General features: G+C 34.6%; 1 protein-coding gene across 1 annotated transcript in view; it reads right to left on the bottom strand.

The window, feature by feature from the left end:
- Positions 1-313: 313 nt before the first annotated feature.
- The window catches only part of MICU3 (mitochondrial calcium uptake 3), a 76,965-nt gene continuing 61,753 nt past the window's right edge, over positions 314-15,525 (bottom strand). The window contains exons 12-15 of the mRNA XM_019664790.1: positions 7,748-7,856; positions 5,553-5,710; positions 4,404-4,472; positions 314-2,636 (exon numbers count right to left, since the gene is read on the bottom strand). Coding sequence (XP_019520335.1) covers positions 4,404-4,472; positions 5,553-5,710; positions 7,748-7,856 — 336 coding nt within the window. The 3' untranslated portion in view covers positions 314-2,636. The remainder of the gene's footprint in view (positions 2,637-4,403; positions 4,473-5,552; positions 5,711-7,747; positions 7,857-15,525) is intronic.

Below are 15,525 nucleotides of genomic sequence, written 5' to 3' on the forward strand. Positions count from 1 at the left end.
ATTTTAAGCCATTTAGCAATCGGTTCTGCAAAGCAAAACTAATCCTCCATTAAGTCACATGTAACCTTTCTGAAAGCATCCCAGTGCCAATGACTATAATTCTATAAAGTACGAATTCCTGTTATACACTGAGAGGCTTTATGTGGTTTATTTACCTACAAAAGTGCTACTGAGGTTAATTTCATTGGCATGAATTATTATGGCATGTATATGATCAATGGAGGTTTTGTAACCAAAAAGGAGTTCCAAAGTTTGGGGGTGACGTTTCAGAAAGACACTCGTCCACAGATATACATAAAAGCAAAGTACTAAGTTTCTTGATTCAGAGCAGGTATATTTATTTTAAGATAATGTAAGAATGCTAGACAGGTTGCTTTATAATTATATTTTACAAAAAGAACAATAAACTGGAATTTTGGTTAAATAAATTTCTTAATATGAAACGATACTGAGAAGTATCACAAACCTTTTATCATGTAGACTCTCTGTAAAGAGTATGATAACTAAAGTTTTATGTATAGCTTTATCTTTCTAAAGAATAGTTTGTAGAAGAAATACAAAGAGAATAATATAATAGCATACATGTATATAGTACATTATTTTAATGCATTTAAAATTTTTTCAATTGATGTAAACAACAATCCAGTGCATTATTTGTACTTCTCATTTTATAGAGGATAAAGTTCAAGAGTGAGAGTGTGTAGGAATCACTGTAATTTACTACTCTTTTCCATTTTAATTGACTAGAAGATTTTATTTATTCTGATTTCAATATTATGCTGCAGTCCTACAAACAGATGACGACCCATTTACTCTAATAATAAGGAATAAAGATTGCACATGTAGTATTCCTCGGGAGAATGGCAGAATTATAAATAATTTTAATGAGCTAATTCAGCTTTTAATGTACATCTATAGGACTGTTCTAAATGGCAATTTTTTTTCATGTGTGCAAGATAATATAACTTATAGTCAAAGATAAAAGTAAATTGCATTTTTTCAAGAGAACATTCAGTGTATGGTACAATAGGCTTGGGGTATGTTAAATGAGTTGGTAGGCATTTTCATTTCGTCAATCAATTGAATCAACCTTGAAAACAGGTGAAATTAAATTATTATACTGTATGGAATCTTCAAATTTTGAATCATATATTTCTATATCAATGTAATAAATAATAATCAGATAAAGAATGTAAAAAGTCAAATACATAGTCAATGCTAATAAAAACATTTTCTTGGAAATAACATTACTTTTATAAATAGGCTGATGCACAGCTAGCAATTTCACATTTAATAACTTATAAAAACAAAGTCAGTATTTCCTATTTTCATATGCAAAAGCAAGGTAATAGTTGGAGTGTGTGCAATTTACATTAAATACATCTTGGAAAAGAAGATAAATGAATATATCTTCCACATACAATACATTAATATATTAAATTCACTGTTTTACTTTTATACAGTATCCTTTTATAAAGTAACTTTTTTAGTTGAACAGACTTAACCATTAGGTACTACGATGTTATTTTCTCCATGTGAAAATCTAATCTAATTTTGTTTTTCAAAACAAAGTTTTTTTTCTCTTTTAAGACGTATTATTTTGAAATACTAAATTATATTTAAATTATTATGATTGGCTGTTTGGCATCACTTTTGCATGTGGTCCTTTTGCAAGAAACAAAATATTAACTTCTACCTAATATTTACATCATTCTTCTAAACCATTTTGTAGTAGTCTGTTATAGTGTTCATTTTGATGCTATAAACATTTACTAACACTATGCAGTAAGTTACAGAGTGCTAAGATATTATTGTGACTGGTATTATTAACATATACCATCTGCAATCAGGAGCAGCATCGTGTTAAAACAATGACAATGAGAATGACTGCTGCAACAACTACCACGATTTTACCATCAATATGTGACATTTTTTGAGACAAACAACTCTACATTTTAAATTTCTGTATACATAAAAGAATACCAGACATTCTGTTGACTTTGGTAAATGAACACAGCTTTAAAAACACTTTATGTGATTCAAACAATGTAAGTTATGTACTTTTAAAAGTATAATGTAAACCATCGTGTTGTATAGTAGCTTCTTTTTCAAAACAATTTCAATATAATTAAAAACCAGATAATAGAGATTTATCGACAATTCTAGGGCCCTAAGATAAATAAATCTTAGGGAATATCCATTTTCTTAAAGTAAGTTCACAGTCTAAAACCAAAGAAAACATGTCGTTCTTCATTTTTAAGTGATCTACATTCCAGGAGCCATACATTAATTCGAAGTTAGGCAAATTTCTAATAAAATTTTTAAAATATTTAAAATACATTCTTATATAGTCATTGGAGGTATCGATATACTTCTGAAAGGAATGAAGAAGTGCAGAGTTCAGTAAATCAAGGCAAAAGCTTAACCTGATAAAACATAACTTTTGTAGCTAGTAAGAAGATGCATTTTATCTGTCTTACATTCAAGAATTCAGTTCAAGAAAAAAAAATATAGTGTTTCACCTTTTCCTTCATTTCTACAAGTTCTGATCTCAGACCTGCTTCTGTTCTCTGAAATTTTTGCTTCTTGCGTTTGTCATGTAGATAATAATCCTCTAAAGTTTGCTTTACAAGTACCTAGTCAAGGAAAAAAAAAAAAAATATATATATACACACACACACACACATACATATATCTCACACACGCACACCCACACCCACGCAATATTTATTTAGGATGAAATTCGGAGGTAATGGCATTTATCAAATATTATTATGATAATACTATTAAATGGTAAGGTACATAATAAAAAAACCAACAGAAAATATAAGAATCAAAGACTTAATCATAAAACATTTCCTTTAATTGAAAAGTTCAGTGTTTTGTTTAGTAACTTGTCTAATCAGTCTTACAAAAGTGTAGAATAAATGTAGTCATTTTTATCTATGGTTCTATGTACTACTACATATAATAGAATCAATAGTTTCAGTGTGACACTATATGACGAATTAGTTGGGAACACTACTTTTATGGACATATAAACAGTACAGTACGGTCCTACTTTTTAAATGTTTAAGTTCTTACAGGGCTGTATAAAGTTCTTTAAAACAGAGATTAGGAAGACCTGACTTCTTTTGTTAGCTTAATCACAACTGTTACCACCTTAGATAAATAAATACGCCTACTTGCTGCTAAACATTTTAGATCAGCACCCCCCTAAATAGGTTCCGTAAAACATTAGGCCTCAAAGCTATTTTGGAAAATACTGAATACTACCCTTTTCTTTTAGAGAGACAAACGAATAGTGGTATAGTAAGATCTCATAAGTTCTAAGGGAGAAGGAACCTAATTTAACCATGTTTGATATTTCTCAAAGTTATTTGACTAACCAGTACTTTTTTTTAAAAAACAATGTACTTTTTTTGAAGAATAATGTGCATTGGTATCCTATGGGACCACTTTGGTCATACTGCTATAGACAGATATAAATGTTTCAAGCCTGAGAAAAACAGCAAGAAATATATATTTGCAAACGTGTAAATGAATAAAACCTTCAAGTAGAGACCTATCTAATTGGAACCAATAATAAACCAGAATTTCACAGTTCCATTTGACTTTTTTTTTTTTTTAAAGAGAAGAGGAAAAATAAACCCCTCATTTTGGAGATCGGCAACAAGTTTGAGACATTTCTCTGGATTGCTACAAATTTAATGATCTCCCGTATCTTCTTCAAGACAGTGATAGTTAACAAATAAGATGACTTTCCCATTAGACAGAATGAGGATCCATCCTAGTTTGCGACTTACTAGCAAGCTGTCTTGGGCAAATTATTCACTAAGCCTGTCTTTTCTCTGCTGTTAAACGAGATATTATCTGTGAGGATTACATGAGATACTACACGTGGAAGAACACCTAATATTAGTGCCAGGCACCTCAAATACCTAAAAAATGTAGCTGCTATTATTGTAGCAGATGTTTGGAATCATGATCCTAAAAAACAGTAACAAATATTCCCTAGGTGTTAATAATCCTAGATTACAACAGTCCAATCTAGAGTCATTATTTTGTATCTGCTCAGATACAAAGCTGCAAGCTAAACAAAAAAATTTTTCAGTCAAGTCACTCCAAGAGAATTCCAGTTGGATGACTATTTATTCCAGTTCATTTTTAGATTACAACTTAATTACAACAAAGTGGTGCTTTGTTATAATGACTAATTCTTAAATTGAATTACTGGACAAAAATAAATTCATTAAAGAGTAATTCTTAAACTGAATTAGTGACCTAAAGATTCAAAATAAATTCTATTTCTTACAGCTAGTTCTTAAATGTCATAACAAAAAATAAATTCTGACTCTTCCTTTATTGTTACTGAACAAATTTAGACAGAGAAGCTTACATACTTATCTGCTATGGAGTTCCTTCTTCAGACAGGATTTGAAAGTGGGATACTTCTGAACTGTTTTATAACCCTGTGGAACAGAGGATTAAAAATGCCAATGTAAATAAAATGTTATGGGCCACAAACATGCAATACAGAAAGCAAAAATAAAAACACATAACACCCAAGAGAGAAATACAGTGTCAGAGGCTTATAGCGTAGTTTATATTTTAATTTGATCTTGCTACGCTAGAATTTTTGAGGAGGAATAAATGATTTTCAATATATGCCCTTTCAGGTATTCATGCCATCATCCCAAATGTTAACAGCTAACCACTAGGTGGCAGTTAAGTACACAGTATCTTACCAAGACAGCTTAGCTTTCAAAAAGTCCTTACAAAAATCTTTAAAAACATTTTCTAAGATGAATCTTGATTTTTTTTTTGTATATATAACTTTTTCTCTTTTTAAATATACTTACTATGCTTAGGGGTATTCTTACCAAAGAGGGAAGTTTGAATATTCCAACTGTTATTAGTAATTGTTTTTTTCTTTTTCCATTTGTGGTACCATCCACAAATGTTAGATGTGTAAACATTTAATGATTCATGTTATATTTCATTCTTTAAAATGTACTTCTGAGAAAAAAAAATCATTGAATTTCTCATAATTACTTTTCAGTGTAAGATGTTAAGAGAAAAAATGGTTCAACAGACAAAAAGTTTTACTTTATTTTCCATATAAAAAGTACTGAATATGCAGTGACTTAAGCACCTCAAGTTGCCTTCTGGAAATCAGCATGATATCAAATGAGAAACAGTGATATTTCTTTGTATACTAACAAGTTTGGCACTCAGTGTGCAGACTGAACTAATAAAAAATATTTGGCACTTCCCCCCACAAATTGGGATGAAGACATTAAACTAATGAAGTATGAAAATAAGTTAGTAAAATTCAAATTGACTTTATATTTAAAAAAAGCCTTATCTTATTTTTTAATCTCAAATTGTTTTTGAAAGTACGTTCATAGGGTCTCATATTCTTTGTTTTTCAAATATAACATTTCATGTTTATACCTGTAAAAATTTATATTATTTCTGAAACTTAGATGGATTTTTTTTCTTTCAGTTTTTAAAAAGGATATCAATAGGCTTGAAGTTTATAGGTTTACCCGGAATCCTCTATGGAGTCTGTCTTTCATAATTCCAATAAATTCTTTATAACTTAATTGATCATCTTTGTCAACGTCAAAAATCTTGAAGACTGTGTTCACTAAATGTGGTGAAAGTTTGAGGCCAGTAGCTACATAGACGGCACGCTTAAATTCATCTAGATAAATGTTACAGAAAAGGAGTAAACCGTTAACATTATTTTTATAATATGTACTAATTACTAGCAAGGTTATAAAAGAAGTTTTCTTTCTAAACATGGGTCATTTTCTTATGTAACATACATGACTTTCCATTAATCATGCTATCTTTCAGGGAATAAAATATTTTTGTAGTTTTAATTTAAAGGCCCAAGGATAACTGTATCTTAGTTTAACAATACATTCATATTCACTGAACTTTTAATGAGCACCTACTATCAGCGACAGACACTTTAGAAGTTATTAAGATGAGCAAGTTCTCAAGAAACCTACAGTTCATATGGGAGATGAGACACCTGCCCAAATAACCATCACACAGGACCACACAAAAAGTACCAACCGCGAGCTGTGAGAACCTGGAAACGAGTGATGACGTGTGTAGTGTGGAGGAGGGAGAAAGAGGGGCGGTGCTAGGAAAGGCTGCGACTTTGTGTTTGAGCTGAGCTCTGAAGGTAGATGATTTCAGCTTGTAGAGATGAGAGAAATGGCAGATAAGATGACATGAATGAACAAAGGCATGGAGGGAACAGGAAAGAATAAGGGGCATTCTGAAAACAATGAGCGATCTGGACAAATAGGAGCTGGAACTCTGTCCAGGGACTTTGAGGCGAGGAACCTGTACATTCTTCAGCAGGCAGTTGGGGAGCTGAAGGGTTTTCCACAGCAGGTGTGTTGTAGAAATGTGATCTGTGTTTTAGAAAGAGTATTCTGTGAGTTGTCTGGGAAACATCGGAGAGGAAGGTGGGTAATGACAGGAACACCACTGAGGTGGCTACCGCAATGCAATGGTCCTTTTGGGAGGTAATAACCTGGATTAAGGTGCTAGTAGTTGTGACAGAAAAGAGTTAGATATATTCCTAGCATCTGCAGGAGTACGCAACTGATTTTTTCCATTTCCTTGTTCCACCAAGTAAAAGAGCACCTGTCCATTCTGACCTGGGGAAGCAGATATTGAGATGTTTTCTTTTTCCTTGTTGTGGTTAATGAGGTTTATCATGGGAGCAAACACTGGCCTGGGAAGGCAGGGCTCCCAAAGGTTCTGGTTTTAAAACACTAAAATGGGTTGAGTTGAGAAGATGCTTTATTTGAACATCTAGACTGGACAAAGGGTGAACTATGACAAATTTTGGGGTTCCTCTTCTTCAGTGAATGAATGAAGCTATGAGGGATTTATAGCTGTTTTGGGGAGAGCTATAATTATCACTAGTACTTAGGTGCTGCAGTTCGGCTTCTCCTTAGAACTTGGCAATAAAATAACGACTGTCCTCTAAGGTTAAGTTTGAAATGACATTTAATAGATTATGACAGAGGCAGGTCAAATCACCTTAACGACATGAGCAGACAGTCCTCATATGACAAGAATACTTAAAAAGGATGTGGCCGTGAGGGAAGAAGGGACAGCAGTCATAGCCACAGAATCCTAGAAAAAGGACTTGACTTGTTAGTCTACCTACAGAGAAAGGAGGTGGTCCTGAGGTCAACAGCATTCTCTGTTTTATGATAGTTATATTATTTTATAAATTAAGCAAAATCAACATTCAATTTTATTTATCATTCTTAAAACTCGGTTAAGTCCATGGCTAGGAGGTGACTCTGTTGACAAAATTCAGGTTGCTGAGCCAGCAGGGATTGTGGGTAAAATCAGTACTATCATCCTGTGATGATGTCTGAGGCATGACTGGCTGGCTCTTCTATAGGTAGACACACAGCCCTCAATGTTACCAAGCGGCCATGAGGTTTCCTCCTCTTTGAACCTTTACAAACATCATTAGCTTTTCCCCCTAATATGAAATGAAGGGCAGTAATAAGTTTAATACAAAAATTTAGTTATTACCTTAAACTTCCCTTGGGGAAAACAGATTTTTCATTGAATTACACAACAAACTTGCAGGCAAGTTGATGGCTAATATGATATATCTAATTAATTTGCTGTCAAAGTCCCTAGAAACAATGTAGAATTATTTTTTACTTTTAAGTTTTAAAGGATTTTTACTTACCTTGCCCTATAGAACGACTCGCAAAGTTATACATATTCAAGGCTATTGCAAAGTCTTCCAGGTTGTTCAAAAACTGGAAAAATGACCTGAATTCATCAAATGTGATGCCCTATATAGGGAGAATATATGTAAGTATATTTAGTATTGCCAAATTTATTACAATAAGTGTCTATACTTACTAGAAGTAAATAGATTAAGCATGTGCAATATGTCTTGTAAGTAAACATTTCAAGGATACATTCTGAAACCTTCTTTCTCCAAATGGGATGTAAAATTAACTCACATTTTTTTCCAATGGGCAGTGTTGTTACCATTACAATGATAGGTGAAAAAAAATATATATATTTTTTAGCTGAGCCATCCTGCTACCTGTTGGCAGCTCAGCGGCTGCTCAGCTCGGGCTGGACTCGAACCGCTGTTGCTCAGAGCTCAAACTCTTGAGCGAGCTCTTAACCAACTGAGCCACTCGGCCGGCCTGAAAATATTTTTAAAACACTATCATATCAGCACAAAGTTAAAAAAAAAATACTACAATAAAAATGGATATAAAAGCGTCAGTTTTGAACTCTGCATTTCAGACCTGAGTTTTTTAAACCCTGAAAGGTAAATACAAGGACGAAGGAAAAGAAAAAAAAGATGAAAAGAAAAAACCCACCTAAAAAAAAATCGTTCTCCTGTGCATGTATTCCTTAAGTACAATTAAGCATTAGGTAATTAATGTCTTTATAATGACAACACCAAATGAAAATGCTGAACAAGGCGACAGTAGTGCGTTTTCACTTGTTTCTGCCATAATAATGCTGCCAGGAGAGCAGGAGGAAGTACAATGACAAGGCGAGTTTTGTACTTGCAACACAGGGCGTGGTGTGGAATCACAGAAAGACTCTGCAATGTCATTTGCATAAATTGCAGTTATCATCACTCCTATTACTTCAATTAAACAGGAAAGTTATTTAAACCAAGCACAATGTAGCTCAGATAATACAAATTTGGATATGAAGAGCTGCATTTAATTAATGAGCTCTCCTCAACAAAATTAACATGATGGGAAAAAAATGAAACAGAAAAGGGCAGAGGGCCAAGAGTTTAGGCTTAACAAGACCCTAATGTGGGGTTAAAAAGGAAGGGAAACTAACACTGCAGCACTGGGAAGGCAGGGAGAGGACCGACCGGGACAGTCTATTTGCATAAAAGTCAGCTGCTAATTAGGTGATTTGTTAGCAAAATCATATTATCAATTTATTATCAAAGTAATAATACCCAATTTTGGTATACATTATTTCCACTTCAATTACAACCCTTCTTTATTTGCAAGGAGAATCCTCATTGTCCTTTCTCTTCACATTTTTCTTTCTCTTTCCTTCGTGGCTACTGCAACCCTGGATTCTGCTCTGTGACCCAATCCCACCTGATTCCACCTGCTATGTATCCTGGAGAGGACTGTATGAATCAATTAGGGAGACTGAGCCAGAAGAGGTTTGTCTTGATGTGGAGAGCTTGTTGCTAGGGAAACTGGTCACTGCTCTGGTTTTGTACCAGTTTACCCAGCGACCAGCTGCCACAGCAACAGTCTCTGTCTTAGGGTGACAGGTTAATGCTGGTAAAAGTGAAAAACAGGAGGATGGGATATTTTTAAGCAAAGTGTAAACAAAAACGTCAACACTTTTACAGAGCATAAAGTGAAAAAGCAAATCAAAGAATGACAGGATACAAAGTTCACCCTCTGAACCTTTATATTTTCAAAATAGGGCTCTCATGTTTGGAAAGACAGTAAAATTCAAAACCATACAATAATTCTCTTGTGTAGATTAAACTTTTGTGTCTGGAAATATGGAATTATAAATTGAAAAACAGGGCAATCATATTGATGGAGATAATTTAAAGCAATTCACTCTTAACAGCAGTGAGGGGAGGGGTTTGGAGAAAGGGGAAATAGACATTTCTTCTTCTCACTCTCACCCCAGAGTCACTTCTGTAATGAACCACTGGGACTTGAAAGAAATGTGCCCTAATTGTTAGAAGTAGAGTGAAAAGAAGTAGGTTACATTCTAACAAAAATAAAGTGATAATAACTGAAAAACTTAAAGCATCAAAAATACATACATACTGAGAGTCCAGAAATAAACCCAAATATCTATGGTCAACTGATTTTCAGTAAGGGTGTCAAGACCATTTATTGGAGAAAGAACAGTTTCTTTAATAAATGGTGCTGAGACAACTGGATAGCCACATGTAAAAGAAAGAAGTTTGACTCTTACTTCTCTCCATATATAAAAATTAACTCAAAATGGTTCAAAGGCCTAAATTTAATAGCTAAAATAAAAAAAAACCTGTGTGCATTAAAGGATACTATCAAGAGAGTATTGAGTTGTCAGAAAAATCATGGCGCATTTTTGCAACGAAAAACATAGAGAAAATATGTCATGACTTTTCCAACAACCCAATAAACAGACAATCCACAGATGGGATAAAATATTTGCAAATTGTGTATCTGATAAGTCTAGTGTCTAGAATATATAAAGAACTCTTACAAATCAATAACAAAAAGACAACCCAATTAAAACATTGAAAAGGACTTGAATAGACATTTCTTCAAAGAAGATACACAAATGGCCAACAAACACAGGAAAAGATACTCAACATCATTATTCCCTGGGGAAATGCAAATCAAAACCACAGTGATACCACTCTACACGCAAGAGGATGGCTACAATTAAAAAGGCAGACCATAACAAGTGTTGGTGAGGATGTGGAGAAATTAGAAACTTAATACATTGTTAATGGGGCTGAAAATGCTGTAGCTACTTTGAAAAACAGTTTGGCAGTTTTTCAAAATGTTAAACATTAAGGTAGCCATGTGACCGAGCTATTTCACTTTACTCTGAGGTATATACTTAATTCTTTGGAATTTAAAACGTGCCCACACAAAATTGTACACAAATATTATAAAAGCATTACTAGAATAGTCAAAATTGAAAACAACTCAAATGTCTACCAACTAACAAATAGATACAATGTGGTACATCTATGAGGTGTGATCAAACAATATGGTGAATGTTTAAATATAAAAAAAATATTATAGTAAAAAAGATACATTGCCATTAATCCCTCTCAAAATACTCCCCCTTGCTTTGAACACACTTATCCCATCTTTCTTGCCACTTTCTGAAGCAGTTCTGGAAGTCTTCTTTTATGAGTGTTTTTAGTTGCACTGTCATGGCTGCCTCAATGTCCTGAATCATTTTGACTGGGGAAGAGCCAGAAGTCGCACGGTGCCAGGTTTGATGAATAAGGTGGATAAGAACACACCATAATGTTTTTATTTGACAGAAATTGCTGTATATCAGAAGTGTTAAGTGACACGGAGCATTGTCATGATGGAGGATGACTTATGGCACACTTTAAAACACACCTGTCAACCATAGCTCACACCTGACTGGCTGCACCAAACAAGTTGAAACTTCTCACACACTGTTACTAAGGTTCAGCATGCGTTTTCTCATATTGAAGATCCCTCCCTTTCCATTGGATGGCACTTGGCAGCAGCATTCACCGTATTTTGTGATCACAATGGAAAGGCTCCGTGTCACACATCACTTCTGGTACAGCAATTTCTGTCAAATAAAAACATTACAGTGGGTCCTCATCCACCTTATTCACCAGGTCTGGCACCGTGCGACTTCTGGCTCTTCCCCAAAGCCAAAATGATTCAGGACATCAAGGCAGCACAACTAAAGACACTCATAAAAGAGGACTTCCAAAACTGCTTCAGAAAGTGGCAAGAATGATAGGATAAGTGTGTTCAAAGCTAGGGGTCATATTTTGAGGGGGATTAAAGGCAATGTGTCTTTTACTATAATGAATGTTTTTTTTTTATTTAAATATTCACTGTACTTTGTGATCATACCTCACATATAATACAGTATTATTTGGCAATAAAAAGGAACAAAGTGCTGATATTTGCTACAAAATGGATGAACCTTGAAAAAGTTATGCTAAGTTAAAGAAGCCAGACACAAAAGGTTACATATTATATAATTCCACTGATATAAAATGTCCAGAATAGACAAATCCACAGAGACAGAGGCAGATTAATGGTTGCCAGGGGCTGAAGGGAGGGGCAATAGGGAGTGACTCTCTCTAATGTCTACGAGGTTTCTGTTTGGGATGATGAAGAAGTTCTGGGACTAGCAGTGATGGTTACACAACACTATGAACAGGCTTAAGGGCACCAAATTTTACTCTCTAAAATAGTAAATTATGTTATGTATATTTTACCACAATAAGAAAATTACATATACTTATTGTAATACGTCACTGAGGATGTGAATGTACATATATAAGTACGCTTGAATTGAACTGTGACAAAGCGTAAGTGGACAAAATTGAGATCGTTAATAAGACATATTTCAATAAAAAGACAAACCAGAAAATGCTGTGCATATGAAACTGCAACTATAATTACACTGGTTGTGCTGGTTGATAATGTGCTCCATCTGTAGTCATGACAGTGCTCCCAAGTTGTGCACTTGTTTATCTTTGGTTGAGGAACATAAGCCTGAAATCCTTAGAAGATTAGGAAGACAATGGGGGAGTGGGGGAAGAGGGTAATGTCATGGACAATGATGGAGTAGGGTGCTTAAAGAATTTGTCCCTCCACCCAAACAACCATAAGCTGGGAAATACTGATAGAATCAATTTTTTGAAACTCTGGAATCTAATCCAAAGTTTACAGCAAACAGGGACTGATTAATAAAGGGAAGGGTGCCTGAAATTCAGTAAGAGAGTTTCGTGGTGCTTTAGTCCACTGAACTACCATTTTTCTCTTTCAATGCTGTGACAGCTTTTATGATGGCAACTGGTGCTCCTGGTTTGGCTTCCTGGTAATGGGGGGCTAATCTGGACCTTATTCTTAAAATGTCATGGCATGCGATCTGACTCGTCTAGGGGTTCCCTGAGGGATCAGCACAGAGGATGACTTTTGTTTCATGCCCTCCTCCTTGGACTGGAGTGGCTTTCCAAGTAACAGTGATATCTATCAAAAGATTTAAAGACGTATGCACACTGTGCCAGCCTGAGGCAAGGAACGACAGAAGGGACAAGCCGCAGACAGAATACAAAAGCCTGGAGTGGCTAACAAGAATGGTTATTGGGAGAATAGGGACTCAAAGGGCCACTGTATATACCCGAGAAATTGGACATGCCCAGGAACTGATGCACACTTTGAAAAGACCTGAAAGGACACTAGCTTACCACCTCTGGCAGATCTATAGGCTTTCAAGTGCTGAAATAAAAACAAAACAAAACCTGTCAACCAAGAATTCTTTATGTGGCAAAACTATCCTCCAACTACAATAATCCAGGCAAGAGAGAATGGTGGCTTGGGTGGTAGCAATGGAGATGGCAAGAAGTGGTAAAATTCTGATAGAGGAAGTGTCAAGAAGATTTGCTGTTGGAGTGTATGCAGAATGTGAGGGGAAGGAGTCTGAAAATTTTGGCTAGAACAACTAGGAATATAGTTTACATTAATTGCAACAGGGAAGATGGTGTGTGGAGCAAGATTTGTTGCAATGATCAGGAGTTTAATTTTGAAACTATTAAGCCTAAGATGTCTATTAAATACCCAAGTGGAGATGCTGAGTAGGCAGTATGATGTAGAAGTTTGAAATTCAGAGGAGAAGTTTAAGCTGGAGACAACTTAAACACTAATTATTACCAAAACTAGTCCTGACTGTACCCTTAATGACAATAGTCAAATATCCAATTGCCTGCACAATTTCTTCACTTAGATATCTCGTAGGAATCTCACACTTAACTTGTCCAAAATAAAACTATTGATTCTTTCCTAACCCCAAACTTGTAGTCTTCTTAGCTCAGTAAATAGCACCACTCTTTTGACCTTGTGATTCAGGCCCAAACCTAGGAGTTCTTGATTCCTCCTTTTCCTTCATATTGAAGTCTATTCCAGCAACAAGTCCTATCGGCTCTAGTTTTTAAATGACCCAATATCTGACCACTTTTCCCTACTTTGACCCTGGCCCATGCCATTCATCTCTTTCCTGCCCCTCCTGTAACAACATCCTAATTTGTCTTTTTCTTTCAAAGTGGGTCTAACTAAAGTCTATTCTGTACCAGCCAAGATGATCTTTTGAAACATGAATCAAATCATATCTTGCACATGAGTCAGATCACATTTGAGTGTCACAGTGAACACAAAATACTTGCTGAATAAATACTTGCTGAATGAACAAACATCACGCCTATGCTCGAAAGCAAGGTTGGCAAACTTTGGTATCTGCTGTTTGCTTTGCCTAGAATGCTCTTCATCCAGATCTTTGCACAAGTCACTCCTCCTAGTCTTTCTTCAAAAGCTACCGTTCAGAAAAGCTTTCCCTAATAATGCATCTTCTTTCCCACTTCCCACAACTTTCAGTCCTCTTCAGAATATTTATCGTTATCTGAAAATGTCTTTTTTTTTTTTTTTGCATACTTGTTTGTTGTACCTCTCCACTAATTCCATGACAGGGTATTGCTTATCTTGTCACTTGCTCCACAGTGGCTAGAATAAGGCCTAGTAAAGAGTACATGCTTAATATCTATTAGATACATGAATGGAAATTAAAGTATTTTAGAAATGTAAAGTGCTATCTATTGAAACAGTAGTTATTGTTTCGGAGAGAAGGGAATGAAGGGAAAGACATAAGCAGGGTGTGATAGCAATATCATTGGCTTAGGGTCTTGGGTTTGAATCCTTGGGCAAGTGTCTAAGTATCTGAGAGCCTCAGTTTCCCCTTTTCTAAAAGAAAGATGTCAATAGCTGGAAGGTGTTCTAAGGATTGATGAGACAGTGCAAAAAAAAAATCAATGAGAATCAATGCTAGTTTACATGCTAAATTTTTATTGTAATGATTTGTAGTGCTTATGATACTTCTATCAATTAGAAGTTTTTAAAAGCTGAATTTAACTTAAAAGAAAACTTTCTATTTTGAAATAATTTTTGATGTGAAAAAATGTTCTAAAAGCAGTAAAGAGATCCAATATACTCTTCACCCTGGAATTAAACTTTTTGAGTTACAGATTTCTATAAATTTCCATATGATGAAAGAATTAAAAAAAAAAAGATTCTTTAAGGCCCTAAAAGTACCCAAGTAGTTTGACATAGTATATTTTCCAATATTTATTATAACTAGTATAATTTCCAATATTTTCCAATTTATGAATTGAAAAAATCCAGTTTAACATGTAAAACAGATAAAAAGAGATTATATAAACTAATGGCCAAATGCATCAAGTCCTTTTTTCTCATTCCTTAGGGGATGTGGAGAATTGTTAGCACTGTCAGTGTATCCATTTTAAACAAAGTCAAACTATTTGCGAGTTTTTCTTGGGTAGATTAACTTGATCCTTCTACAAACACAAGTAGAAGGCAATATATCCAAAACATCCCATGCTTGAAGGGGGTACTTGTAACACCAGTTCTATTTGGTTGCAATGATGCATTTAAATACCACTAGATAATGCACAACTGATCAGAATTGCTGACAAAACACTTAACTACTAAACAAATAGACAGTCAGTGTCCCAAGGTCTTAACCATTCATGCCATCCAAACTCTGGAAAAAAGACCTCACTTCAACTGCTGATAAGATCACTCACTCATCAATGGCCATCTTCAAATGACCTTTTCTTAAGGATATTATAGAAATGAATCAAGTGTAACTGAAATGATATCAATATAAACTGCTTTATATGAGGTGTTTATGTAGTAGTAAAAGCAT

The sequence above is a fragment of the Hipposideros armiger genome, unplaced genomic scaffold, assembly GCF_001890085.2.
Source record: "Hipposideros armiger isolate ML-2016 unplaced genomic scaffold, ASM189008v1 scaffold_430, whole genome shotgun sequence".
In the NCBI taxonomy this organism is placed as follows: Eukaryota; Metazoa; Chordata; class Mammalia; order Chiroptera; family Hipposideridae; genus Hipposideros; species Hipposideros armiger.